This window comes from Perognathus longimembris, chromosome 9 (assembly GCF_023159225.1).
Source record: "Perognathus longimembris pacificus isolate PPM17 chromosome 9, ASM2315922v1, whole genome shotgun sequence".
Classification (NCBI taxonomy): Eukaryota; Metazoa; Chordata; class Mammalia; order Rodentia; family Heteromyidae; genus Perognathus; species Perognathus longimembris.
In genome coordinates, this window is record NC_063169.1 from 64190347 (window position 1) to 64217136 (window position 26790).

General features: G+C 38.7%; 1 protein-coding gene across 2 annotated transcripts in view; it reads left to right on the plus strand.

The window, feature by feature from the left end:
• The window catches only part of LOC125357419 (vasoactive intestinal peptide), a 35725-nt gene extending 12072 nt beyond the window's left edge, over positions 1-23653 (plus strand). The window contains exons 2-8 of one of the 2 annotated variants that reach the window (XM_048354310.1): positions 13836-15504; positions 16818-16932; positions 18765-18887; positions 19773-19877; positions 20231-20362; positions 21214-21295; positions 22853-23653. In XM_048354310.1, coding sequence (XP_048210267.1) covers positions 16826-16932; positions 18765-18887; positions 19773-19877; positions 20231-20362; positions 21214-21259 — 513 coding nt within the window. In that variant the 5' untranslated portion in view covers positions 13836-15504; positions 16818-16825 and the 3' untranslated portion in view covers positions 21260-21295; positions 22853-23653. Of the gene's footprint in view, positions 1-13835; positions 15505-16817; positions 16933-18764; positions 18888-19772; positions 19878-20230; positions 20363-21213; positions 21296-22852 lie in introns of those variants that run through there. The other variant, XM_048354311.1, reaches the window with a different exon arrangement.
• The last annotated feature ends 3137 nt before the right edge of the window (positions 23654-26790 follow it).

Here is a 26790-nt window from a genome sequence, read left to right on the forward strand (position 1 = left end):
GTATTGGGCAAAATTATTGTCTTTGTAAAGCTGCGTTCTACCTCTCAAAGGAAGGAAATGAGAGCGGAAGTCCTCTGGTGCATTTCAGCGTTAGGCAGCCTGGCTGCTGCCCAGCCCTAAACAGAAAATAATCAAAACAACTACCTTGCAGATACTGTGCTGTGGGTGAAATGTGAAATCAAGGCCCAAATTGGAGACTTTGTAAGTCGTCTCTGTTTCATTTAACATGTGTTGTTCATTATCAAATAAAATGAAAGTGATATCAGTTTGGAACCACGGTGAATTTATTGATTAATTAAAACATGTTTTAAAAAATAAAAGCAAGAAAAAATTGCTCTGTGTGGTCACAATTAAATTGAGCATTTTGAAAAAGGGAGATGGTCCTGGATGATCTCTGTGTCCCCTAAATAGAGGAAATGGCCTTATCAGAAAGCCAGAGATGTAGAGAAGAAAGGGTGTGGAGATACAGAGAGAGAAGAACGATGGTCTCGAAGGCGACAGCAGCACAGGTACAAGCCAAAGAACTCCTGCAATCACAGATCAGGGGAACGAACACAAGGAATCCATACCTCTGGTGGCACCTCAGGGTGAGCTCTAGGGCTCCAGGTAAACTATCTTTTACGATCCTGCTTGGTGGTGGTGTGCCAGGCTAGATTTACCTCCCCCGGTGCGGGGATGCTAAGCTTACTCCCTTATCATTGCTCCCCTTTTCACCCTCTCCCCTGGGCACCTGACCAGCAGGTGGCCTAGGTGGAGTGAAGGGACACGGGCTAGCCTAAGTTGCACGTGGCCCTACGAGATCCCTTTTCCTCCCTCCTTACCCACGAAGGAAGCCAGGCGCACGGAGTCTCGGAGACAGTTTCAAGAGCAAATCTGATTTAATAAGGGAGTGGCTAACAGTTGATATAGTAGGGGTGATGAGAAAAGGGGTGATAGACCAGGAGCTGGTAATAGGCTGGCAAGCTTGTCATAAGACCCCCTCATGAGCTAACGTCACCTGCATAGCACCACCCCATGGGCAAAGCCCGCGAAAATGGGGAGCAGATGGGCTGGTGAGAAAGTTGGAGGGCTGTTCGCAAAGCCAGTTCTTCTGGTTCTGGACCCAGAGAATTGTGGCCTGCTTCCACATTCCCCCAAGGCTGGGGAAAGGGCGGCGTCTTGGGAGCGCTCTCCTTCCCCCTCAAGGCCAAAGCTGAACCCCAACAGTGGTGGTAGTGGGGTGTGTGTGTGTGTGTGTGTGTGTGTGTGTGTGTGTGTATCCTATAAACATTTGGTCAGTCTCTCTTTAGTCCACATGGTATCTCTGCATTGGGAAACCATAAAATTAAATAATTACTGTTGATTTTCTTTTCCAACAAATGCCTTGGGAAAAGTGAGTCTTTTACATAGTAAGCTCTAACTGAAACTCTATGCTAGCCTTAGGAATGGGGTTTCAAATTGCCACTGTTCCTGGGGTGTGAGTCTTTTAGAGATATTCTCACCCATTTTAACTTCTGTCTTGATTGTTAGGTAGATGTTTTATTTTTCTTTTTTAAACAGAGTTGTGATGCTAAGCCTGCTAATTTTTACATTATTTTATTAGTATAAATTAACTGAACTGCACGAAAGATTTTCATTGTAATATTTCTATGCTTGCATACCCCTGCAGATTTTCAAAGCTACTATGTAACTAGCAAGGAGGGGCTATGAGGAGAACTTCATAAAACTCATGGTCATTTCTCTGGCATAATTGTTTCTTGTGCTTTGCAAAGTTTTCATTTCCACAGGACTGGAAAAGTAAAGATTTATCAGAAGCACATCCACTTGCTCTTGTACTGGTGGTACTATGGTTTGAACTCAAGGCCTTGACCTTGCTAAGGCAAGTGCTGTCTCAGCCTGCCACTGTTTTTTAAGGCCTCATTCCATCATTCTTGGATTGTGCTTGTTGCCATTTTGGGATTTGGTCCATCTTGCTTTTAAGATGTAGTAGAGCGAAATGTATAGATCTAAACATTAGAAACAGAATCTGTGTTCCACCCAAGTGCAATAAGTCAGGCCCAGAGAGACAAAGGATGTATATTTTCTTATATGTGGAAGCTAGATTTAGTTTATAACCTTATAAGTAAATACATTGGATGGTATGTAAGTGTTTTGGCATTGTTTTAGAAGAAAAATTTCATTCTATTGGGTTAATTCTTCCCTCAGGTTTTTGCATAAGTGGTGTGAGTCTGGCCTTTGACGTTATCTTCCTGAATGATCTTTGATTGCTTGCTCAGGCAGATTGTAGACACACCGTCTCATTGAATCTTGTGCTATCTTGGCCAAATCAAATCTGTAAAGTTCACTTGCAATTTAATGTATTGCTTTTGAGTCATCTTGACATTTTGACTTCATAAGTGTACACTGAAAACTACATTTACTGGACATTTGTTTAAAAAACAATAAAACAACCTATGCCAGATCCCCCAATCTACGGATGCTTAATTAGATTAGGCAATGCTTCTGAGGTAATGTTGCTGAAAGACAATTGTAAAAAGGAAATTTATCTCTAATATTTTTTGTGGCACATAAAAGACCAAGGCTATGTCTAATGCTAGGAGAAGACATAAGGGAAACATGTAAGCGATTAGGGGGTGGAGTGTAGAGTTTTAAAAGGCAGCCAAGAAGAAAAGAATCAAGTGTGAATAGGGTGGAAAAAAATTTAAAAAACAACATTGTAAAAGAACTTGAAGAAAAGCTTGTCTTAATTCAAAGTTATAAACACTGTATATAACGATTTGGGTTGCTGGGCCTATATTAAGAAACCATTGGGCCCAGCGTGTTAGTGTTAGCACACAACTGTATTCTCAGTTCTGAGAGGTTGGACAAGAGGATTGCAAATTTGAGGCCAGCCTGGGCTATATAATGAACACCTACCTCAAAAAATGGCAACATGGAGCTGGGGATATGGCCTAGTGGCAAGAGAGCTTGCCTCGTATACATGAGGCCCTGGGTTCAATTCCCCAGCACCACATATATAGAAAACGGCCGGAAGTGGCGCTGTGGCTCAAGTGGCAGAGTGCTAGCCTTGAGCGGGAAGAAGCCAGGGACAGTGCTCAGGCCCTGAGTCCAAGGCCCAGGACTGGCCAAAAAAAAAAAAAAAAAATGGCAACGTGGGTGAAAGGGGAAATGAGGGAGGAGGAAACAAATTATACAAGAAATGTACCCATTGCCTTACATATGAAACTGTAACCCCTCTGGTACATCACTTTGACAATAAATAATTATTCAGAAAAAATATTTTAAAAATGGCAACGCATACTGGAAGGAGTTAGTTAATACTCTCTGAATATTTCATAAGTAAATGCTACCTTATTTTGTGCTAATACAGAAAGGAGAATATTTTTTAGATCATGCTTCATGCCATTGAATTATGCTGTCTATAGTGAGCTGTTGCAACTGAATGGAGTCAGTCCCACTACTTTATTTATATGATCATTTGGTTCCACCCATGCATGTTGATACTTAGTTATAACCAAAATAACCAAATGAAGATGGAGAATAGTTTTGCTTTGAGTAGTCTCACATCCTAAGTTTAAGGAGTTTTGGCAAATGATGGGCTAGGAACATAACTTAGTGGTAGAGTGCTTATAAATAGTGCAAGGCCCTAGGTTTGATCCCTCAGACCATAAAGAGAAGGAAGGTAAGAGGAGGAAAAATGTATTTGGGAGAATGGGAGGAGGAGGAAAAGGAAGGGAATTAGGAGAACTAGTTTTGGCAATTGAGATTCTGCAACCATCAACAAGTACATAAATTGGTAAAACAATTTTGTCACATCTTCTGTCTTACTCCAAATTTTCTAACATCCTATAAGACCTTAACAAACAAAGCTCCAAATATTTAACATATTGAAAACAATTGGATGCAAATGAATGGAATTGTTAAAATAGTTTTTCTCGTCTTTTTATTCCTCGATTCTACTTTTTATCTTTACATTGTTGTACCATATTTATTTTTTTAAAAGCATGGTCATATAAATAAGAAGTGGATGTGAAATTAGGACCAGAGGGAAGTGAGGCAGATCCAGTAAAAAGGTGAGTGGTCAAACACCAAATCTTTGCATTACAAATACTTAACAACTATGGACCACACATTTACACTATGAATTACACTATATTACACTATGAATCTAAAGAAAGGAAGGGGATCGGCTACATCATTCACAGTGCTTGCTCATAGGGGAGATCCAAATCACCTATTCGAGAATGAGAAGAACAGTGAGCTCTGATTACAAACCATAGCAATCACAGTTCGATTTTATCATAAAGCAGAACTATGCGCTGCAATCAACAGAGTCCTAAATAATTCTCCTTCTGGTAATGAAAGCAAGCAGTTTTATGACAGAGCTTTTCAGTGGAGGCAGTCATCATCATGGGAAAAAAAAAAATCAGCAGATATACTCCTATCAAGATCAAGAGTCCCATAACATGGAGTCAGGCAGCGCTTCAGTGAGAGACTTCTACATCACCACAGTCCTTCCTAACCATACTGCAAAGCCCTGAAGACATCATCGGATAACTTCCAAGAAGATATGCAGCAATCCTGTAAGTTGCGTGGAACATGGATGGGTAGGACGCATTCTCCCAAGGGACAGGTTTTCATCAGAAGGATTTTTCTTCCCTCCCCCCCCCCCCCGCAAAAAAAAAAGTTGAGAAGTGAAGAGGCTGCACATTCACGATGAAGATGTCTTCCAAAGAGACACACAGGTGTGTGACCGTCCGTTTAGAGAGTGTGCGCGTGCCTCTTTCTCTGAATGAAGGAAATTCTGTTTGTCACATTAATGAGTGCAGGTGCATGCTCTATCAGCCAGTGAGGATAGACTTGATCTCTTTTCATGAAGATTAAGATGCTGATTGAGGGCTAACTGGGAGGGCAGCTTCTTTCATTGGAGTGAGGGGTGAGCCCCTTTGTCTTCTTAGGAAAGATGGACTTGTTCCAAGCCAGATTATTAGCGACTCCAAATTTGTCACTTCTCATGCGTTAAGTTCTCAACATGAAAACTTTGAAAGCAGCTGTAACCAAACCTTTGTAATAAACATTTCAAAAGAGCACGATTTACACCTGGCGCCTCGCTTATGAGGCTGCAGAGGGGTCTGGGTCGCATACCACAGAGCACATGACAGTTGACATTTTTGTCCTCTAAAATGCGATCTAGAAGGCTCATCGGCACTGAAACGACTTTTGATGAAAGCTTTGACTCCTTACTTGAGCCCAGAAATTAACCAAAACGGGGAGGGGGAAAGCTTGGCAGCCCTTCTTCCATTTTTGTATCTGTTGTTCGAATCTGTCCACTTCGCAGCCATCTTATCTAGTAGAGGTAGAACTGATCTAATAACATCGTTATGGGATGGGGGGGAGGATGGAAAACCTGCCTCCAAAAGGGAACAATACAACATCTCTAAGAAAGACCACTGACTTATGTATGAGGCAATGGGGATGCGTTTATCTTGACCAGGTTGCTTCTCTCTCAAGGGTCATTTCCAGAATCTCTCCCCAAATCATCACGCATGCCTTTAATCTCTGCTCCAATTCATTGCCTCATTCTCAGACAGCTTACCTGATGGATGCTATATTATACCGAATAGGAAGACAGACCCTCTCCTTTCTCCATCTTGAGTCGCTAGCCTTCATTCCCTACTACATTTGTCCTTAGTATACAGGTGGAAAACTCAACTGAAAGACAGTTAACTGAAACAGGCTCTTCTGGTTCCCTCTGGTGGAGGCTTTATTTTCCAGGGAGAAGGATCTGTAAACACGAATGCCCAGAACTTCAGGGAGGAGAACACTAAATCTTCAGGTCTATCACTGAACATGATGGTGGATAGGGCCTTTCCTACCTCCATCCTTCACTTCCCCGAGTTGCTGTATTCTACTTAATTGGCTGGCGGCATATGGATAGCAAAGCCATTTTGGGGGTAAGTCACTGGGAGGCATTGTTGACAAGAGCTGACCAATCAGGAGCTGGTGTGTGTGGCTCTCGCTCTGCTGACCCCACATGGGAGGGAGATCAGGGCGGCTGGCTCTTCTTTAGGGAATGTTCAGTTATCTCCTCTCCCCTTTGGATGGGGGGGGGGGTTGTCCTAGGGCTTGAACTCTGACCTGGGACTATCTCTGAGCTTTTGTGCTCAAGATTGACTCAATCACTTAAGTTACAGCTCCACTTTTGACTTTTTGTGATTATTTGGAGATAAGAGTCTCACAGACTTTCCTGCCTGGGCTATCTTTGAGCCACAATCCTCGGATCTCAGCCTCCCGTGTAGCCAGTTTTTCCTTTTTAAATCCTAGAACTATTGTACATGCAAACACAACTGCCAAAGATCATTGATATTTGTGCCTAGAAACTCAGTTATCATTGGAAGAATTCTTATTCTTTTCTCAAGAAAAATGCTGAGAACAGTTCTTTTTCTGAATAGAGAAGAACAATTCTCTGTGTTTTTTTTTCCCCTATCTAATTAGACTCAGGATTACTTCAATAGAAAAACTAGTGTTTCTTTTCCTTTTTCCCTTCATGGTGGTTCTTTGAGACATCCCAAAGCAAGTAAGACCAGATAGAGAACTTGTGTGTCTATAAACCAGAGCCTCATTTGGTTGTAATTTGAGGTAAAACCTATTTCTAAACAAATGTAAATTGGTGGACTTAACTGCCAGCTAATATCATCAATACATATTAATCAGGCATCCATGGTAAATCTAGATATTTGAGCCACCAGATGGCCATATGCTCCTTCCTGGGCTTCCTGTTACGTCTGTTTACAGGACACATCCTCTTGGCGGTGTGGGAACTCATTAGCCACTTCATAGTCTGCTCAGAGGGAAAAAAGAAGAATCCCAATCTCAGCTCTGCTTCTGGGTCTAAGTCACTTGCCCTTCGGGGAATGGAATTGCTATGATTTTTCAAAAGCAAGTGGCAGGATTAAATCATCTTGAATTCCTTCTAGCTGCAAACGATGGCTTCATGAATCAGAAATTAGGACGTTGTATTTGTAGATGGTATGTTCTTATATCTAAATGATTCTGAAAACACCACCTCCAAGCTCCTACAGAGACTGATCAATCACTTTGAGAAAGTAGCAGAGCACAAAATTAACTCACAAAAATGGGTAGTTGTTTGTATACTAACAATGAGGAGAAAAAGAGGGAGAGAGAAAAAGAAATCAGGAAAACAATCCCATTAGCAATAGCCTAAAAAAAATAGAAATAAACCTAACCAAGTTATATACCCAACAAAGGTCTAATATGAAGACTATCCAAGCAGCTCAAGAAACTATCCTGTCCCCACCCAAATAAATAACTCAATTAACAAATGGGCAATGAAGCCAAATAGAGACTTCTCATAAAAATGATTAGCCAATAAACCCATGAGGCAATACTCAACATCCTTGGAAATGCAAATCAAAATAACATTGAGATTCTATGTCCTCCCAGTAAGATTGGCCAGCATCAAGAAAACAATCATCTATGAACAGCTACAAATATTGGTGGTGATGTAGGAGGAAAGGGACCCTATTGAACTGTTGGTGGGAATGTAAACTAGTGCAACTATTCTGGAAGGTTGTTGGGAGATTCCTTAAAATTAAGCATATAACTACCACATGATCCAGCAATACCACTCCTGGGCATCTACCCAGAATATTACAAGTTAGGATATGGTAAAGGAAACTTGTACATTCATGGTCACGACTGCACTAATTATACTAGCCAGGGACTATAATAGCACAACCAATGAGTAGCTCAAGAAAATATGGCCCAGTATCCTGGTTTGTAATCTTCTGGTAAATGACCAGAACCAGGATACAGTGAAGCCACCAGCACAATTGTGTTCACTGCAGCACTATGCACCATAGCCAAGGTATGGAATCAGTCTAGACGTCCTTCAGTGTATGCATGGATCAAGAAACGATGGCATTTACACACAATGGAACCTTACATGTCCATTAGAAATAATGACATTGTACCATTTGTAAAGAAGTGGAAAGAACTGGAAGAAATTATGCTAAGAGGTGAAGTAAGTCAGGTTCAGAAAGGCAAAAGTTCCTGCTTCCCCTTACACATGGAAACTAGATATAGCTTTAAACTTACAAGTAAATATATTGTGTGACACACAAGTGATCATAAATGTATTAACTGAAATATGGGTAGATTCAAGGTAGAACTCAAATAGTATAATTCCTTAGAAAGGCAAAGGCAAAGTTCAGCAAAATAAAACACCAGGAAGCAGGCGAGGAAAGGGGTGAAAAAGTGAAGATGAGCAGAGGGGGCGAATGCAGTTTAAAATCCAAGGTGTATCCTACAAATTAAGAAGAGTGAGGAAAGGGGCGGGGACGGGCGGGATAGATGAGAATATTGAGAGGGGTGGCATTGACCGAGATAAATTGTATTCACAAACTGCTTTGTTAAATGGTAACTCCTTTGTACAACCACTTAAAGATAATTCTAAAAAAAAAATAAAAATAAAATGTGGTACATAGATACAATGGAATGCCCTCATCTCACAGAAAGCATTTGATGTCATTCGCAGGAAAATGCAGGGCCTAGAAAAAACTATGTTAACTGAAGAAGACCAGAGGAGTGACAGACGGCACATGTATTCTCTCATCGGTGGAAGTTAGAGATAAAATACAAATGTCTGTGATTATATGCACCAGGCTGTATGCATATACACACAAACAAGTTGACCAAAGGGTGGTGTACTTAGGCTCCAATGACGTAAGGCCTTTGAACAACTAATGAACTGAACCACTAACAAAATGAATTATTGGGAAGCTGCAGGGAGAAGGAGAGGACAGGGAGGCACACAAATTGGGGGAGGAAGGTTGAGCAAATACAGCCATTATGTTCAATTTACATTATGTAAAAATTGAACTAATCTCTATATACCACGTCAAAGGTAATAGCAATTCCATTTGTATCTACTGGAGGGAAGCAAAATGTGCTTTCTCAGAGTTTACAATAGGAAAAAAGTGTTTTATTTTAACCAGATTTGAACACATTAAACCCAATATTTTGAAGTAAAATAATATTGAACTAAGTAACTTGAGAATATGGATGGAGGGGGAAAAGACAGGGGAGAATGAAGGAAGGGAAGACATTGGTCAAGAATCATTGTACTCTGATACACTGTAACCTGACTTCTAGAATGAAAACCTGCTTGGTGTAACTACTTAATAAAAGTAAATGAAATGGCGGCACAGAAATGGAGGGACAACAGGTGAACAAATATCTCAGTGGTGCATACTAGACACTATGAGGAAAATGAACTATACAACTTGTGGGTAGGGACGGGAGGGAAAAACTAGGAGAAATTAAGGGAAGGAGTGACATTGTCCAAAAAGAAATGTATTTCGTACCTGACTTATGTAGCTGTAACCACTCTGTACTTCACATTTATAATAACAACAAAAAAAGCCTTGAAAAAATATAAGTAAATGGGTAGTTTTTAAAAGAAAGTAATTAGGATATTGGTTTGCCAGACTGGAAAATGCAGTGAAATAATTTCAGACACAAGATATTAGTATGATAATTAAGGAAGAAGAAGACAAAGGAGGAGGAGAAGGAGGAAGTGGAAGAAGAAGAGGAGAAGAAGGAGGAGGAGGAGGAGGAGGAGGAGGAGGAGGAGGAGGAGGAGGAGGAGGAGGAGGAGGAGGAGGAGGAGGAGGAAAAGGGAAGAAGAGGGGGAGGCAGGGGAGAGGCAGAGGGAGGAGAGAGAAAGGGGGAGGAGGAGGAGGAGGAGGAGAAAGAATTCATCAAACAAGCCATGGCTCTTCCTTGGTCACTAGTGAGACTGGTTCCTGAGGGCTGGCTCCCAAGGGTGCTCAGGAGGTAGAGAGGTAGAGGTAGAGGGCTTGGGTTTGCCTCCGGCCTCTGTTGAACTTTCCTTCCTGAGAGGTGCTGAGCTACTGCAAGGAGTCCCTGGTCAGGATACCGGTGGGGATTCCAGCAGAGTGCTGACCTTTTCTCTGGACACGTCTTGGTGACAGGTCCAAGACTGCTTCCTGAAGGGACTTGGGTCGTGTCAAGGCCCGAATGGCCTTCAAATTTGTGTTTCCGTCACAACCTTCAAAAACCAATTGCTCAGAACTCTTGACAGACCTGCTTGGGGCTAGAATGATCTTCCACCAAGTTTCTACAACGATTAATTTACAGATGATTCCAACCAGGAAGGCGGATCACAGCTGGAGACGTGGAGGAATAGCTGAAGAGCCGAGCGATGGACAGGCGAGATGGACAGGACACAGCGCAGCCCACCCCATCTGCCATGCTTAGAGCGGAGCTCAGCCGTGCGCGGTCCGTGGTCCGTCCCAGCATCGGTTCTCAACTGAGTTAGACACTAAACAAGACATAGGGCCTTTGGTCCTCTTAGCCAAACTATGGCCACGCCAAATCCAGAGTCCTTTGTAAGCTCAGTGCTAGTAGAGCTATCCCCCAGGGCACAGAGTGAAACTCAATAGAGAAAGGTTTTACGGCCCATTCTTCAGTCTACACATAAATCCCCACCTCTTCACTTGCTCTCACCTCATCATGCCATTGGCATCAGCCCAATAACATGACAACACTAAAAGAATCTGGAAAACAAATTCAAACTTTCTAAATTGAAAGCGTTAGAAATAAACAGCTCCCATTCCTCCACATTCCATCACTAATAACAAACACCCAAAGAGAATCCACGTGTAGAGAGCACTGGTTGGTTTTGGCTTGGCACGTAGTTCTGGTCTTTTAGTCTGTGGCTCTTCTCTCCTGGGTTTCTGGACTTATCCCAAGGAGTAGTGGAAGGGACTGATGGGAGGGACTCGCTCTCCTATCCATCTAAGTGTCCTCATCACTACCCTCCTGTTCGGCCTGTCTCTGATCATCCTCACTCTGCCCTTATCTTTGCACAATCAACTATTTTGGATTCCATACTTTAGCGAGGTCCTTTGGTGCTTGTCTCTCTGTTCCTGGCTTATTTCACTGAACACAATAGTTTCCAATTCCATCCATTTCTGCCAAAACACTAAGAAAATATTAAAAAGCTAAAAGGAAGGACTTTGGATGTTTTAGCCATATAACAAATAACACTTGATGAACGAAATTATCCTGATTTAAATGGTATATGATGTATATATTACCAAAACATCATAGTGATACATGTTTTCATATCAGTCAAAAATAATTTATTTATTAAAAAGAATATTTGTTATTACCTTTAAATAGTTATACAGAGGAGTGTCATCCAACAAAGCAGTTAAGTGGTTACAAATGAATTAACTGAAGTATAATAGACTCTGTGGATAGCTCAAATAGTATAATCTTCTAGAAAGACTAGGCCCACAAAATCAATACCAGGAAATGGGTATATCCAGAAGCGGGGGGGGGGGTAGATCAAAGGGAAAGGGGGTGCACAAAGGAATGGAGGGAGAGTGAATTCAATGTACATACCACAAAACTAAGGAAAGTGAGGGAAGGGGTGGGGGGAAGGAGGCGAGCATGTTGAAGGGGTCAAGATCAAGATGCATTGTATTCATCAACTGCTTTGTTATGTGGCACCTCTTTGTGCAACTCCTCAAGGATAACTTAAAAGCAAATTAAAAAGAAATAAGTAAGTGCCCAAGACTTGCTCCTCTAGACCAGGCTTAAAAACCAAAACCAAAAAAAAAGAGCAACGTTTACGAGTACAGTGCATCTTCGTCAATGCCACCTATTTCAATTAAAAAACTTTAAATGGAAGCACGTATGCATATACTTTACATTAATTATAAGTAATATATTAATTATATGAATGCAAGCAATATTATATAACAAAACATGTAAAAGTGAGGGATTTTATTAAATAATTAACTATAATAATACTAATGTAAATATTAGTAATGGTTATTATAAGTAATATATCCTTTTTTTCTTATTTATTGACAAAGTGATGTACGGAGAGGTTACAGTTTCATACGTTAGGCATTGGATACATTTCTTGTACTGTTTGTTACCTCCTCCCTCATTCCCCCCTCCCCTCTCCCCTTTCCCTCTACCCCCTTGAGTTGTTCAGTTGGTTTACACCAAACAGTTTTGCAACAAGTAATATATTCTTCAGATGTGTTTAAAATTCCTTTTAATGCACAATACAAATATCTCACACAGACATGTGTAATACACATATTTACTCAAATGTGTATCAGATATGCGTATGCTTAGCATATGCATATGTACATAGCATATTATATATTATATGCATTTTATATAACTATAGTTATTCATAGCTGTACAACATTTATTATGTATAATATATCACATTTGTAAGAGTATGTAAAAATATGTACACATACAGACACACACACAAACAGCATCTATTTCCCAGTATTGAACTCCACAGGATTTATTCATATTAAGGCATATTCCTATGACTGTCTGTCCAAACAGGAAGCTCTGGAGCAGAAATGGACAAATACCTTGTCGTCCATGCCGGAAAGCCTGGCGGCCCATGGCCCCGCGTGGACCAAAGCACGGCCGGGCGCACGTCTGCGTCTCACAAACCCGACCTGGACGTCACACACACACACACACACACACACACACACACACACACACACACACACACACACACCGTCCTCTGACCCAGCCGCTCCCTTGTGAGCTCTGCATGGGCAGGGCTTTGCCTGTGGCTCTGGAACACAGCTACCGCCCCTCACGATGGTCCCCGCAGACACAGGCACGCCTGCGGGGGAGGGGGGCAGGGGCTGGTGGTGAATTAGGCCCAAGTGCCCCCCCCAAAACATACACCTGTGTGCAGAACCAAGGCACACCCATCCCTACCAGCAATGAGGAGCCCTCCTCCCCAGGAGCTCTTCGCAGCTAGGACCCAAAGATGAATCCTCAAAATCTCTTCCATCTCATGCTTCTACAGGGAGCACTTTTGAGCTGAGAAGCCGCATTCTCATGCCCTGACCCCAACGTCCAGTCTGCTGGTGGAAGAAAAGCAGGAGATGTGACCATCTTTGCTTCCCCGCCTGACAAGCTAACAGCAGTACTGCCCAGCGCAGTCGCTGCAGAACTTTCCCATTGCTACTGGAAAGCAGCCCCCCACATTAGAAAACATGGGTTCCACTCCCTTCTCACTGCACCTAACTACCTGCCACTTGAGTGACTTGGGAAATTTACTTAGGCTCTCCGGATATCAGTTCGCTTATTTGGAGATGAAATTTGTGGTTGTTTTGTTTTGAGGATTTCTTTTCCCTGTAGAGACGAGAGAGACTTCTTATTACAAAGAATGCTTTTCTGAGATGCTGGAAGGAATCAAGTTTTGCTGGAGATGTGGGGAAATCCCAGAAACGTGTGAAGCAGGGATGAAGCAGATTTCAACAGCAAACTCACAGTTGAATTTATTGAGTTTCATCGTCATTCATTGTAGTATTTAGGCTAAATTCAATTATAGGTCTTTGTTTTCTTAATTATTTTCTGGAAGCTTCCCTAAGTCAGCTGGTTAAAAGGCTTTCTGGTTTAGTCTCTGTTTCTTTGAAAGAAAAAGGAAAAGAAATGCAATTCTATAAGAGCTGTGAATTAAGATTTAGAACCTGCAGGGGGTGCTGTGATTCCATTTTGGAATGGTCTTGCTTGCTTGTTTAACTCGTGGAAAAAAAATGGAGTTCTTTGATTTGCTTTGTTTTCATTCAGAGGTAACAGAATTGTTATTTTATGCCTTTACTTTTTGTGTTTTATTATTATAGTGGTAGAAACTGCCTTTCCTACTAGAGAAATCTACAAAGTCATTCATTGTGACTGCTAAATTCTTGCTTAGACCAAGTCATAATCAACTTTTATGCCATTTTTTTTTCTTTCTGCTTCTCTTTCAGCTATGATTTGTCTGTGGCTTCTAATCAACTTACATTGCTGTTGCTGCTCTTACACAAAATTGCTGCTCTGAGAATAGGGTGACAATGAGCTAAGGGCCAACAACTCCATATTCGAACCATTTCAACCTTTAGTTTGTAATAATCAGTTAAGAAAAAAAAAAGATTTCCTGGAATTACGCCACAGGAACTCTGGCTTAAGTCAGAGCTGTCAACTCGAGAACAAATTTCCAGACGTTTTGAAATTTAATTCATTTAATTTTTCTTGTAACTAGATTAGAAAATATGATTAAGTGTAGCAAGATATTCTTTTTACTGGATCAGTCTGACTCTGAAAGCAGTGAATAGATCCTAAAGTCTTAAAGCAGAAAAAAGGAAGAGGGCTTTGAAGCTGTGTTCCCTTTAGGAATATATTTTAGAAACTATAAGAGAACACACATGCCAGAATTTTAAAATAAGTAAATAAAGGAGAGGATAACATGTTGCCTTGTTTCCCATGAACTTTTTCAGACAGCTGCATTTTTATCGTACACCCTGGTTAAATATATGCTATGATATGGTGAGTTAAAAACCCACAAATAGAAATAACTATCAAAGTTATTTCTATCAAAGTAATTCTTTGAGGCAAACTGCTTTTGAAATGATTGAGTCAGGAATGTCCAAACAAACCCTGATGTGGATGTGTGTGTTTGGGTAGGGATGGGAAATTTGAAACAATTCAATGTAAAGTGAGAACAATTTTTAAAGAGAAAGAAGAATGCAGTCCCCTGGAACATACTCTCTGATAAAAAAAATCATTTTAGGAGCATTTAATATTGTGTATGTCAAATGAATTGGCAATTAATTTTATACATACATGAACTAGCAATGCTGTGATTGTTTTATACAATAATGCTCATGTTATACTATCTCAGAGAAAATCTTTGAACCTTGGCTGAAACATTTTCCTAGGATTAGCTTTACATAAAAGAAGTATAATGACAAGAAATGTGAAAATTTATTTCTAGTAGCTTTTAAAATTAGGGTAGATTTCAGGAGCGACTAAGTCAGGTCTACATAAATAGTATAAGAAAGAAAAAAATAGGAGAACTGATGCTTTGTAATAAAGGAGAATAATAAATCTTAAGCATTGTGAATATGATTTTCTTGTTTTACATTTTGTATTTGTTTCTGTATGCAATCTTTATTTTTTAGAAGCAATCCTACAGCCGTAGTTTTCACATGACAGCCATTCTCTTAATTCACTCCGACTAATTAAATATTAAGGCATTTCATACTAATTTGATACTTCTGCTTTAAAAGTGGTTTTCCTCTTTTTATCTTACATCTTGAAGTTACTCACTATAAATGTATAAAAATCAGACATGACGACAATTTAATATGAACTTCAAGACCTATTCATCCCATGAGATTATGAGTGTGACGTCTTTCAGGGAGCTTTGTGATTGCTCAGCCCTAAGTGCAAGTCCTATAAAACGAGGGACTTTGAAATGCTGGTCAGGGCGGATTGAGAACAGAAGCTGCCAAGAACAGCCAAGCCTGAGCTAGTAGCAGGGGCTGAGAACTGGTGGAGGCTGTCCAGGCCTCGCGGGACTTCAGCACCAGGGACAGCTCTCCCATCTTCCTCAGAAGACAAGAACTCTCCATTCAGAACACAGTAGTACTTAGCAAGGTAAGTCGAAACAAAAACTTTCCCTTTCTCCTTTTTCTTTTCTTGCATCTGGAACTTTTCTCAGAATATATTAATATTTCCTCTCTCTTGAAAAGAATCGTACAGTGTTCCTCTTTTGCAATAGCAAAAAAGATGTTTCTCTAATCACCTTTTAAGAATAGAAATGTACCAATTTCTTTCATAGGAATGGGTTTTCTGACTGGTTCTGTTGGAAGAGTCTTTATCTTGCTGACTCCTTTACTAAGTCTGATTTTCTTCTTAAAATATTAACATACTCAAGTAGATTTTGTTTGCTTGTGGAGAGATTTTTGATGGAAGGACCTGGTATATTTGTAAAGTTTTCAACTTATTTTAAAATATTTATTTTACATGTTGAGTAAGTGAACCTAGAAAATATTTATTTCGTTCTTTTAAACCTAAGGAACTAAAAAACACACTTAAAGGATTAAGTTTAAAATGCTCTGATTTCTACAGGCAAGAGGACAAAAAGAACTTGAATACCTAGGGTTTGTTTTTTTTTAATCTAGAAACTATTTAGAAATGAAATGTGTTAAGTGGAGCAGATGTAGGAAACACAAGCTTTGTTTTTTAAACATGTGTTTTTCCAATTACGGTGCAATTTGTTGCTGTGATAGCTGCTGTTCAGTGACTTTGGGGCTATTAATTTTCATTCTTAATGGAGTTAAGTTGTTTTAACCCAGGCTTAATGAAATAAGTTCCCAGTACTCTCTCTACTGAAGGAATGAAAAAGAAATATACTTGTAAAATTGTTGTCTAAGCTGATGCATACTTACAGGTTAGATTCACACATGCATACATTTGAATACACATGCATGTATACATAATTTACCTAAGTAGAATATTAATTAAACATGTTCCCAGGTTTTATGGCAACCAGATACTAAATCTAAAGTTTAAAAAATACATTTCTTGAAGCTATTATCACTACCCGAAAAGACAATAAACTTGGATGCCACAACTCTTATAAAAACATTATCCCACAAATGATTTCCAGGATAACTGAAGCATAGCATCCAATATTCACTCCGGTCAACTAAGTGTCTGGAAAGCAATGGCAGCAGACATAAAGGACCCTAATTTTTATACACATATCTGCCACTAGGAAAAAAAATATTGATGGAAGAAGAAATCTTACTGTAGTTGAGCTTTTTCTGGAATATGAAGGTTATTCGAACTCAGAAATATAAATAATTCTAACTCTGAAAATTATCCTAACTCAGAAATATCACTAGCTGTTAGGATTGCTGGTGACAAATGTTTGTGAAAAGGCTGATATGGGTTTCTCTGGGAAGACACAGGAATGGAAGCTGGAAGCAAGCCCCAGTTCCTGCTGCTCCTGACACTTTCCAGCATCCTCTTCTCTCAGACCGTGGCCTGGCCCCTTTTTGGACCACCTTCTGCTTTGAGGTAAGTTTACCCGAAGTGAAATACATCGAGTCATGTCAAGTAAGAAAATCATCCATTAGAACTGTATTACCTTACTTTTTCCTTCTAGTTTACAAAGAAGTTTGACTTCCAGTTAGATAGTTGAATATCTCTTGGTCTAAATGGGAACTTCTTGTGTGTTGGTTTGGATACTGCACATCTTTAAATGCTGTATTATTTATTCAAACCTTTTTATGACTGTGTTGAGCAAGTCATTTTCCAACCTTGAATCAACTTGACCCTTCCAACCCTATAATTAACCTTGAGGGCACGAGAGACAGAATTAGTGGTTATTTTTGCAAAACAACCTGATCCCATTCCCAAGAACATTAGAAGGGATATTTGGCTTTCATTCAAACCAGTGCTAAATGAATAATAACCTTTATGCACCCTGGTCTCAGTTCAGTTAACTTCTGGTAGAAAAAAAATGGGTCATTTTGGTTAAGATCAGTCAATAAATGGTCATGAGATAATAGTTTCTTTATGAAATATGTGTGAGTTTATGTTGGACATAAATCTATCCAGGAAAAAAATCACTTTTCCAGTATCAAAAATGGAGTGTTCCTTGGTATACTACATGTGCACTCCCTCAGAATGTACTTGGTTGGAACCAGAAATCCTTAGTTTTATTGTCCAATGTATTGTGTTGTATATTTCTAATTCATAGAACACACCATGGCTCTAAAAAGTTTACCTGAAGTAAAACAGATTTGTGTTAAACAAGGACCCAGTAAATCAAAACTACATTAGTTTGAGTTTTCCTTCCAGTTTACCAGCAACACTCTAGTGGAGGGCAAATGATCATTTCTTTGCTTATTTGCCCTGTCCTGCTTCTTTGCTCAACAGGGTGAGTAATTGCTCCGCTGTTGGTGTTCTCTGTGAAGTTTGTTTAAAGCCAGCTTCTATTTTGCCTTGACAATGAAAGGGAACAGTTCTCTCTGAACGGGTACATCACAGCACCTGAACAAGCACACGAAGGCTGAAGGCGGCACCATTAGGCCTCACCTACTACCATCATCACACATAGAACACAAAAGCTTACCACTAGCTAAGATTTCTTTGAAGTTTACCCTACTGGTGAAAATATGTACATGTATGATTTTAAAAGTGTGCTCATGCTAAAGATGTACATGCATCTACATCGGGGTCATATGAGACAGAGTGATAACTATTAGTCTTGTACTATAACAGGGTCTAGTCTTTATTAAAGTTGTGTTAATATATAAGACTAGAAGCCAGAAAGCCCAGAAAAATTTGTTGGATTTGAGAAACTATTCATTAATAATGGAGATTCTTTGGATTTTTATCAATACAGAGAAATATAGCATGTCAAAGTAAAACTTGAAAGCAAAGTTCTGGATTTTAGAGGGAAAAAAAGTTATACTCAGCTCTTAAAATGTATTTCAGACAATTGATATGAAATATCAGCACATACACAAATCACTGTGAGGTTATTACTTTATATAAAAATCTACTTACTTATTAAGTTTGGCCTTACAAATTTAAAATATTCTTATTGGACTGAATTATACCAAGGGAGTATATTTGTCTAATGCTTTAATAAGACTGACTTAAGTAGCACTTGTGTTTGGTATATGTAGCTTGTAAGGGCTGAGTAGAATCTATTCTATGAGAGTAAGAGAACTTTATTTTTTATATTTTCATTAATCATAGAGGCCATTCTCCAATTCTTACATGGTAGGAGGGTGATATTTCCCACAATGTTGAGTATATGATTTCAAATGGTTAAAACCCATAAGTACCAGGGTCTAAGAAAGAAGTGACCTATATTTCTACTGTGCCCCTCTTCGTAGGGTGGATGACAGAGTCCAGTTTGAAGGAGGAAATGAGCCTGACCAAGTTTCAATAAAAGCAGATGCTGACATCTTGCAAAATGCATTAGCTGAAAATGACACACCCTATTACGATGTATCCAGGTAGGTTTCTTTCTACTACTTTATTTCATTTAGAAAATATATTTTGGGAGATATACATATGCTGGTTTCATCTCACTACAGAGATAGTACTGTATCATAACACTATATGCCTCTGTTTCAGCTGATTTGTATCACCTGTACCAGCTATGCATGACTTTCATACAGAAAGTTTGTATCAGGCTATGATAAACACATGGTTTACATACATTCTGTTGCATACCATTTTGACATCACAGATTGGGCCAATCCTGATAAAACTATAGAATGCATTATTCCATGATGGAAGAGGAGGTAAGGAAATAGATCCATCTTGTCCAGAGTTACTTTCAATACAGACCAATACTCTAGGCACAAAGTATAAATGATTTCTTATTTTTTTTTTGGAAAAGCAGCAAATAAGCTCTAAAATCTTCACTATCTTAAGAGATTTCCTCCCCCCACATATTTTGGTAGAAAAAATAACAAACTATATAATATACCTTTGAACTTGTGACATCACTAATTTTTTTCACTACATGTACTCCATTTAGGGTAGCAGAAAAAGACCCCATGGGAATATATAAACTATAAATAGAGTTTACACACTAGTATTTTATGGAAATAAATTAATTTTAAAGAACCCACCAGAGCATGGTAAGAAAAATAGTTCTATAGAGCGTATTTCTTTAATTTTTCAAAGTCTAGGGCTGGACATTCAAACTAGATATAGATAGAAGTGATTGGAAAATATCCTTTGTTAGAGTATTGGAAAGCCTTGCTTTCCATAGTATTTTAATGGGCAGCTTTCATAATAAGCTGGTATTTTTGTCACTGAATGAGCTAGTGTCATAGTCTAGAAAACCATTAACAAAATAACAATTGTCTTTCCTTCCTTCCTTGTTTCAGAAACACCAGACATGCTGATGGAGTTTTCACTAGTGACTTCAGCCGACTCCTTGGTCAACTTTCTGCTAAAAAGTATCTTGAGTCACTGATTGGAAAACGAGTTAGGTAAAGAGAATTCGTTGTCTTTATCAGCCACATTATCATTGCTCGATCTACAAACTGTATCTTTATTGTTGATAAGTTATTCATCTTTTCATAATTGGCAACTCCTTGGTAATTTTCTTTCACTTGAATAAGTATATATTCTTGAGTAAAACCTATGAGGCCCATGGAGGAAGGAAACACCATTTTAAAGTAATACTTGTTCATGGACTCCGGGCACATGCATATTTAAGTGTCATTCATTTACAACCCCACAACTGAATTCAAATAGACTCTATAGAAAATGGTTTGGAACATTGATGTATTTGGTATTTCTTATTCAAGCCTTTGGTTTCCGTTTTTCTCATGTTTCTTAGCAGTAACATCTCAGAAGACCCGGCACCAATCAAACGGCACTCGGACGCTGTATTCACTGACAACTACACCCGTCTTAGAAAACAAATGGCTGTAAAGAAATACTTGAACTCAATTCTGAATGGAAAGAGGAGGTAAAGACAGAGACCTGGATAAAGGGAGGAAATTGCAAATAGTCTGCAAAGGTTAAGCTACATATGGAGACTGTTCTCTCTCTCTCTCTCTCTCTCTCTCTCTCTCTCTCTCTCTCTCTCTCTCTCTCTCTCTCTCACACACACACACACACACACACACACACACACCCTGTTTACATGAGGTGATCATTCTCAACTGTGGGCTACATTAGATGACCTTGAAGAATATTTCAGATACTGATGTCTGGTCACTAATCTAGAGAAGTTACCAGCAAATCAGTGCCTCTGAAGGTGTAGACTCTCAGATTGGTAGTTGTTTAGAGCTCTACTCCAGTTGATTCTACTGTGCCACCAGAGTTAAAAATGATGTCTACTTCAAACCTGGGAACAAATATTATCAAAACTGTTGACTTTAAAGCATAAAAAAGGGCTTTGAGCAATTTGGAAATATGTGCAAATCTCTTCATATACTTACCAAATTTAATCATGAGGTATCTTGTTTATTTAAATTCTTTACATGAGTAAACATAGACCCCAGAATGTAGGAAGTAAATGGCTATTTTTATTACAGTTATTTTCTGTACATGGTGAATACTATAAATAATTATGTTTGCATAAGATCAGACAAAATTATCCTTTACCCATTAGGAGATACTAATGTAAGAATAATTTAGATATGAAGACTGAGGAACAATCCATGGGTATTAACTACCCTCAGAGATGAATTTTTCCGAGCATGAAGAATAGCCTAGACAGAGTAAGAAGAACCACCGAGACATTATAACAGCTCCTTTGTAGTCTTTCTCCTGTGACCGTGTTAACAGGCACAATTTCCTCTTTCTGATCTGTAGCACTGAGGGAGAAGCTCCTGACTTCCCTGAAGAGCTAGAAAAATGATGAAGAAGCTTTTTGGCCCAAAGCTAAGGATGAGTGGTAAGAGTCTTGTACTTCTACTATATTCCTGTAGCCATCAGGAAGGAAGAGTCACCGGTGAGAAACATCACAGGACTAGACAACATTTCTCCCTGGAGCCCTCCTCTAAGAACCCCTTTACCTGAAGTGGGCCAAACCCTTCAAACAACTAACGATGACTCATGCAATGTTGTGATCACGTAAAAGAGACAACTTGCCATGAGAAGTTTGGTATCAGATTGGTATTTCTAGTTGATTCCGCCTTATTCCTGTCCTTGTATCGAGATGAAAAACAGAGTACCCTGACTCACACTTAGGAGAAAATCTGGCTTTGCTTTTGAGAACTTCACTAGGCTGCTTTTATATTAACTTAACATTCAGTCCCATGATTGTCTGTTAGCTCTTCATTTAATTTAAGTGTGGGGAAATATCACCAAATTATAGAGTGGCTCATTGATACTAAAACACCAAGACACTCTGGGTCTAATTGTGTTCCTTGGAATACAGCAAACATATTGCAATAAAAGTCAAATAGTGACCTTTGAATTGTGTTTGAGCACTAAAATCCCAATAGCATTAACTGTAAGTATGTTCTAAGTGGAGAAAGCATGACTAGATTTCTGTATTGCAAAGTGCTAGGCTGGGTATTAAAATTATTTCATATGAACATAGATACAAAATACATTGCCCCAAGATCATGTAAATATTAATGCTTACATTATCTCATACAAATTTATTTACAAATACTTCAGATGAATCACCATACTAATGGCTAGCAGTTTTTTCTTTGAAAGGCTAGGATGGCTTCTGTTATGACTACTTAACTCTCTTATTGCAAGCGCAAAAGAGCCACAGATAATACATAAAATGAATGGGAGTGGCTGGTTCCAATAAATCTTTATTTGTAACACGAAGTGGGAGGGATTCCAGTTCTGACTAGGGTGTGGAGATAAATCTCATGCACAGGCTAAAGTTAATTCGCCATCTCCTCTCAGTTCCTGGTATGGTTATCCAGGGTTTTCAAAAGTGATGAATGATCTGCATGTCATCTATCCAATTAGTAACTTTTTGTCCACTGACTACTTTAGCCTGGTGTGGAGTCAGGAACTTTCTCTTCCAATGATGCTTTATCATCTGTAGACATTTGAGTGTCCTCTGCTTAAAGATGAAAGCTAATTACATCCAGCCACTTAAAAAATATTAATGATAAGAAGCCTTCTCTACCAAATTAAGAAATATGATAAGTAGACTTTGTAAATTGTGAGATTCCATCTTTGTTTCTTGAGGGGAAATGGCTGGGATAGGTTGTTTGAGCAGGATACCGTGTGGGTTATCTACTTGTGAAAGGTTTAAATACGTAATTATTGATGGCCAGTTAGACAGCCCTTTCACAGTCCAGTCCCTTTGTGACAATCAGTCTTCTAGAAGATGCTCTCTTGACTCTGGTAGCCATGATCCCTTGTCACCAAAAGACAAAGACCAAAAGATGTTTATCAAATGGGTGGATGAGGGTAAAATTAAGATGTCGTAAATACAAGTATTTTTGTGCATTAAGCACTACTTTTTTTTCTTTTTCAGAATTCTTGAAGGAAAACATCAATAGACAAAGTCGTTACATTTTGAGTTCTACATAACTAATTCAAGAAAACAACTTTAATAGCGAAACCAAATGGAATACATCGTGTTGTGAATGTTGTGATTTCTTTCATTCTGATGTGATCATTGTGATGTTTACATTGTAAATATTATTTGAGAGTTGTAAAATTTGTCTTTAGTTCATGAAAGGCTGGTAATTTCATATGCTATATATTCTTTCTAACAAAAAGGTATTTAATGATTAGTAGATACTAGGATAATTCCATTTATCTGATGCTTTTTGGAAATGTAGCAATAGAGGAAAATTGATGTATTTATTTGTAGACCATAGTTAGCTCTTCAGAGTAGAAAAGATAATCAAAGTGTCTAAATTTGAATGCTAAATAGATAAACTATTTAACGTGTGTTAAATAAACTTTAAATATGTGAGAGAATATCAAGGAGATAAAAACGACATCCTTCAAAACAATTTCCAGAAAACATGTGATTTCCACATTTATGGCAAATTTATCTCAAGTGGGAGTTAAAATCTCTTAAATTAGGATCTCTGATTACCAAACGCTTTCTTCTGATCTTGTGATTTTTTAAAGGGAGAATGATGTTGAACGTCCCCTAATGCTGAGTATGTGAAAAATATGATGTTTCTCAGTAATGTTTGTTTCCCATAAGCCCTCAGAATAATGTTTGGTTATTAACAGTTTCCCTCAGTAAAACGCATTAGGAGATATGACTATTTTTCCAAGATGGCTGTAAGAAATTAACATGGAAAATAAAGACCTATGATTATCATTGCAGATGCTTCTGAATGTTCTGATTCTTTTGAATGGTTCTGTTGTGATTTAATTTAGTCCTAAAGTTCTAAATACTACACAGTTTTTTGTTTGAAGTAGGATTGTGTTTGATTGTGTCTTAAAATAGCAGTGTCTTAAATAAGAGAGAGGTTTCTTCCACACATGGGCCCTAAGAAAATGTCAAATTTTAGCCTGGTGGCACTGCTCCAGGGAGTTCTTGGTAATCTATATCTTTCCCACCCACCTCTTTTCCTCATGATCCAAATTCATGGCTAGGGTTCCAACGTTATATCAAAATTTCAGGCACCAACGAAGGAAAGAATATGGGAAATGGGAAACAGTACACATTGGTTCTCTGTGAACTGATAATTTTATACCAACATCTCCTTGACTGCAGCATAGTATAAAAGCCAAAGTTATTTGCAGGAGCAGCTGGGAAATTTAGGGTTTTTTTTTCTTCCCTGGGGACCATGCATTCTGTCAGTGTACAAGAATGGAAGAATTAGATTTATGTCAGTACTTTTTAAATTCTCACCATTTTTAAATGAAATAACAAAAGAATATTAGAATTACCTCTTAATCATTAATAAAGCAGCCTTATCTCCCAACAAAGAGTGATATTTCATTCTTAAAAGTACTAAGACCTGACTTCCTAATGATTGAAAGTCTTTTGGCTTTTCTTTTGAATGAGATGGAAAACCTTGAAAGGAAGCAATTGTCATTGATGCTTCCACAAGCCGAGTATTGGTGGAGTAAGTGGATCAAAGAAAACAGAAAGGGAGGGTTCTCACTGTGAATATAAACAACTTCAGGGGTATTTGTCCATTCCAAAAGCAATAGAAAAACATAGTGAATACAAGTGGGAAATACATTCTATAGGCATGGGGTTTGGTATGCGGATGTATTTCATTTTCTGTTGCTATAGTGCAATGACAGAACAAAAGTTGGCTTGGATTACGGGTTTGGAGAGTGAGGATTTCAAGAACATGGCACTTAGATTGTGCAAGGGCTCCTCTGCTGCACTGGGGCAAGGCAGGTGACAGACAAGCATCCAGACTGTGGCAACGCAAAAGGCAAGAAAGGACAGTAACAGCTCCCATGTATTCTATAGCAGACACTTTTGCAGGGCTTTTTATCATGCAATTATGTCAACCTTATGCAATGCATGCCATTCTTCAATCTGTTTTTCAGATAAGGAAGCTGAAACAGAAAGAAAAGATAGAAGAACCTAAGCTTCAGACATGAATGTGGAAATACACACACACACACACACACACACAGAGTAGCTTAATGAGTCTTTCTTAAATACCTAGAAGGAATAAGAAGAATGTGCCAGGGCATATGCTTGTATTTTTATCCTGATTAATGTTATCATAAATTAATATCTACTTGACAATTAGCAATGCAATCATTATTTGTGCTTGAAATATAAAAAGTGAGCAAATGCAGCAGCGATACTCATTAGACACTATGGAAAATGAAACATACAATTTGTGGGCCAGGTCAGGAAGAAGAAACTAGAGAAGAGAGAAAGGAAGGGGCCATATTTTCTAAAAAAGAAATGTACTCTTTACCTGACTACTGTTTTAGGAAAAGTCTAAAGTACTGAAATAAATGTTCCTTGAGACTTCAGTGTTATCCCAGGAAGAAAAGTTCAAAACTTGAATTTACTCATGATAAGCCTAAGTTATCAACAGTGATTAAGAATTGACTGGAATGTGTGTTCCTCACAATATAAAGTACTTAAAATCAATTCAGTTATAAGATACAGTCAGGTTTCTATGCAACTGAGTTCAAAGTAAGAATAATATTGATGTCCCCTATAATTTTGTTAGAAATGTTTTGACAGTGCTGTAGATTAGATTAAATTCTGGTCCAGGAGCTTGCTAGATAAAATAAGCACTCTACCACTTGGGTCACACCCTGGTCCTCCCACTTTTAGGTGTTTTTTTGTTTTATTTTGTCTTCTGGTCAGTCATAGGGCTTGAACTCTGGGCCTGGGCTCTGTCCCTGTGCGCTTTAGCTCAAGGCTAGTGCTCTACCACTTGAGCCACAGCACCACTTCTGGTTTACTGGTGGTTAACTGGAGATTAGAGTCTCATGGACTTTCCTGCCCAAGCTGGCTTTGAACTGTGATCCTCAGACCTCAGCCTCCTTAGTAGCTAGGATTACAGGCATGAGCCACTGGCACCTAGCTTACTTTTAGTTTGTTTTTAGATAAGGAGGTCTCACATTTTTGCTCAGGCAGGTTTGGGACCATGATCCATATATGTCTCCCTCATTAGAGTGAAATAATTGTTTATAGATCTATTCAAAGAAAGATCAAAGTTAAAAAAAACACACACATGAGTTAAAAGGAGATATTAGGAAGAAATAAACAGTCTCAAAGATACTTAAAAAGACATCACATATATAAAGCACAAATCTAATGTGGGAAGAAAGAAATTCTTAGACCTTATAAATGGACTAAGCTAAAACATAACTCAGTAGGGCTGAAGATGTAGATGTAGAGAACATGTTTCCTGAGCACACGGCCCTTGGTTCCATCCACAACACCACAATCACCCACCAGTCAGTGAAAATGTCACCATCAAGCCAACTCCCCAAAGTATGAGATGAATCAGATATGAAAAGAGGAGTCACAGATAATTGATTTAAACCTTTCATCCAGTCTACAGAAAAAGAGAACAGAAAAAGTAACTAAAGGCATACCAAAAAATAATTGTTACTTCCCCTGGATTATATTTCTCTTATGGTCTGCCTGAGTTTTGGTGTGTTAATACATTTTAAGTCTTACAGTGACTGTCCTAGAATGGCTCTTGGTTTGCTCAATCTTTCAGCTTAAGATTATATACTTTATTAAGGAGCACAAAATATTTCTTGATAATCAGTTGCTAGCATGGGAAATAAATAATCTTCTAGACATCTTAACTATGCTCATGTTCACAACTTCTAGGGGGATATATTCTAACTATTTACTTTTCTAGCAACTCTGTAAGAACTAAAGTTAGCCTATCCATTTTAGCCAAGTGATGCCTTTTTGGCTGTATGTGTACATACAAATTAGAATTCAGTTTAACATATATTACTATGAATAGTACTAATCATATATTAATATTGATAGTCACA